The sequence below is a fragment of the Epinephelus moara genome, chromosome 18, assembly GCF_006386435.1.
Source record: "Epinephelus moara isolate mb chromosome 18, YSFRI_EMoa_1.0, whole genome shotgun sequence".
Lineage (NCBI taxonomy): Eukaryota > Metazoa > Chordata > Actinopteri > Perciformes > Serranidae > Epinephelus > Epinephelus moara.
Window position 1 is genome coordinate 40241552 of NC_065523.1, and position 2341 is coordinate 40243892.

The window sequence follows — 2341 nt, forward strand, 5'->3', positions numbered from 1 at the left end:
ATCAGGACAGTCATGTGTCTGTGGTTAGTTCACACGTCTGTAATAACATCAGGACAGTCATGTGTCTGTGGTTAGTTCACATGTCTGTAATAACATCAGGACAGTCATGTGTCTGTGGTTAGTTCACATGTCTGTAATTACAGTCCAGTAAACTACAGTAAGTCCTGATAAGACTGGATAAACTCATTGTATCTGTGGTACTTGAACTCACCCCAGCAGCAGAGCTGACAGTAGAATCACAGTCGCAGCTTTACTGTTAATCAGATTCATCACTGCAGACTCGAACCAGGAAGATCCTGATCCACTTGGTAACAGTCCTTAATACAGACCAGGTCCACTGAGTCCAGGTCCAGCAGGTCTAAACAGATGGCTCCTGTGTGTCTGTAGAAAGTAGTTAGTCTTTGTAAGTTCTGGTCCTGGGGTGTCCTGCTGTGTCCTGCAGGTTCAGACAGACGCAGACTCTGTCTCACTGTGGAGGACAGGTCATGTGTTTCAGTACCCAGCAGCTGCGTCTGTCCACAGGCGGAGAGACAGGTAAGAGTCCATGAGTATCCTCTGGGCTTCAGTACGGAGTCCTGTGAGGGTCAAACGGAACAGATACTGAAGTTATGACTACATGTCTATAAACTGAACATGAGGCTGTCCTGTGGACAGACATGTGTCCTCATGTGTCCTCAAGTGTTCACAGTGTAGACATCATGAGGACACAGAGGAGACTGGAACCTAAGGTTCGGCTGAACCGACTCTTTAACGTCACTTAAGGCTGTCGCTCACCTCTACCTGAGACACGGTCCAGGTGTGTGTCGTCACACCGACGTCAGTACGTTACTGGTGTCATGTCGAGGATCAATAACCAGTTATTGGAAGTGATTGATGACGTCTGACCGCCACACCGAGGGCATTTCCGCGTTGACGCGCGAACCCCGAACAAACCGTGACTGTCAATCAACACACCGAACACCGCGAGACAACCAGAAACGGACCCACAAACGGTGGGACGGAACCGACAGACACAAACAGACAGAGACCGAGCACAGATCAAACTTCAGACTCACCGTGTCCACGTGCCACTCCCAGCGCGCGCTCACTCTCTGGGATAGCTACAAACAGGAAGTATTGCCTCCTGTCTGTCCGCTCTCTGCAGCCCCCCCCCCAGCCCGCCTGAGGCTCCTCCCCCCCGCCCCTCAGCCCAGGTAACTGTGTGACGTCATCAGGTGATTTACTGCAGATAACAACAAACAAAAACAAAAACAAAACAAACAGTAACGGAGTAACGGACTGAGCCTGACAGACAACACCCAGGGCATCAAGCGCCCGCAGCTGATCACTGAAGGAGCTCATCAATACATCAGCTCAGATCATACAGGACATGACGTCATCAATAATGATTGATTATCTGAGAGACTTCAGTGAGTCCACCTGACCTGAGGTAATCAGAGTACACAGAATTCCACTGAGTACTTTTACTCGAGTACTGACACTTGACAGGGGATTATGTGTACTGTCAATACTTTTCTTTTATTAACCACAGTTACTGTAGTCAGGCTTTAATGCAGGACTGCTACTTGTAATGGAGTATTCTGACAGCACAGTAGCAGTACTCAGTTACTGCAGTAACGGGTCAGAGTACAGATTACTTCTATCAGTGAGGAGTACATGGACATGTGTCTGAGATCAGCTGCTGTTTGTCTCCACCTGCTGGTTGGTTGAAGTCACTGCACTCAGACCGCCTCCCTCTGACCTCACATCAGTTTCATGACCTGACCTGACCAGGCTGATCTGCTGGCTGTGACGTCATCAGGCCATCTGAAGCCCCGCCCCCACAGACAGGAAACTCTCTGCTCAAAACACCTGAGAGACTGATTTCATTGCTGTGACTGGTACTGTCACTGGAGGGTTTCCAGGTTCCAGGGTCCTTCAGGATGTTCCAAGGGACTTTAAGAGAACCTTGAGAAGGCATTAAAGTTTCTTTGTGGTGCAAATTGTCCTTGGAAAGTATTCCAGGGTTTTTGAAGAATTTCCAGAATTGAATATGTCACAGATATCTTTGAGAAGACACCAGGGGTCCTTGAATATGTTCCAGGAGTTGTTGGGAAGGTGCTGAGGGGGTCCTTGAATATAATAATTAATAATATAATAATTACTAAGGATGAATAAAAGGAGAGTCAAAGCTCTATTGAGCCTTGTATTCCTTTAGCCCTTAGCAGTAATGATTTTATGAGCTTTTTTAATGACAAAATTCTAACTATTAGAGGCAAAATTCATGACCTCCTGTCCTCAGATAGTACCTATCTAACCTCAAACACAGCTGTAAGACCTAATATATATTTAGATTGCTTCT

General features: G+C 47.0%; 1 protein-coding gene across 5 annotated transcripts in view; it reads right to left on the reverse strand.

The window, feature by feature from the left end:
• Window positions 1–1144, reverse strand: part of LOC126405764 (globoside alpha-1,3-N-acetylgalactosaminyltransferase 1-like) — a 14912-nt gene extending 13768 nt beyond the window's left edge. Inside the window, exons 1-2 of one of the 5 annotated variants that reach the window (XM_050069676.1) lie at window positions 1056–1144; window positions 212–575 (exon numbers count right to left, since the gene is read on the reverse strand). In XM_050069676.1, coding sequence (XP_049925633.1) covers window positions 212–270 — 59 coding nt within the window. In that variant the 5' untranslated portion in view covers window positions 271–575; window positions 1056–1144. The other 4 variants (XM_050069679.1, XM_050069678.1, XM_050069677.1 and 1 more) reach the window with 4 other exon arrangements.
• Window positions 1145–2341: the final 1197 nt, after the last annotated feature.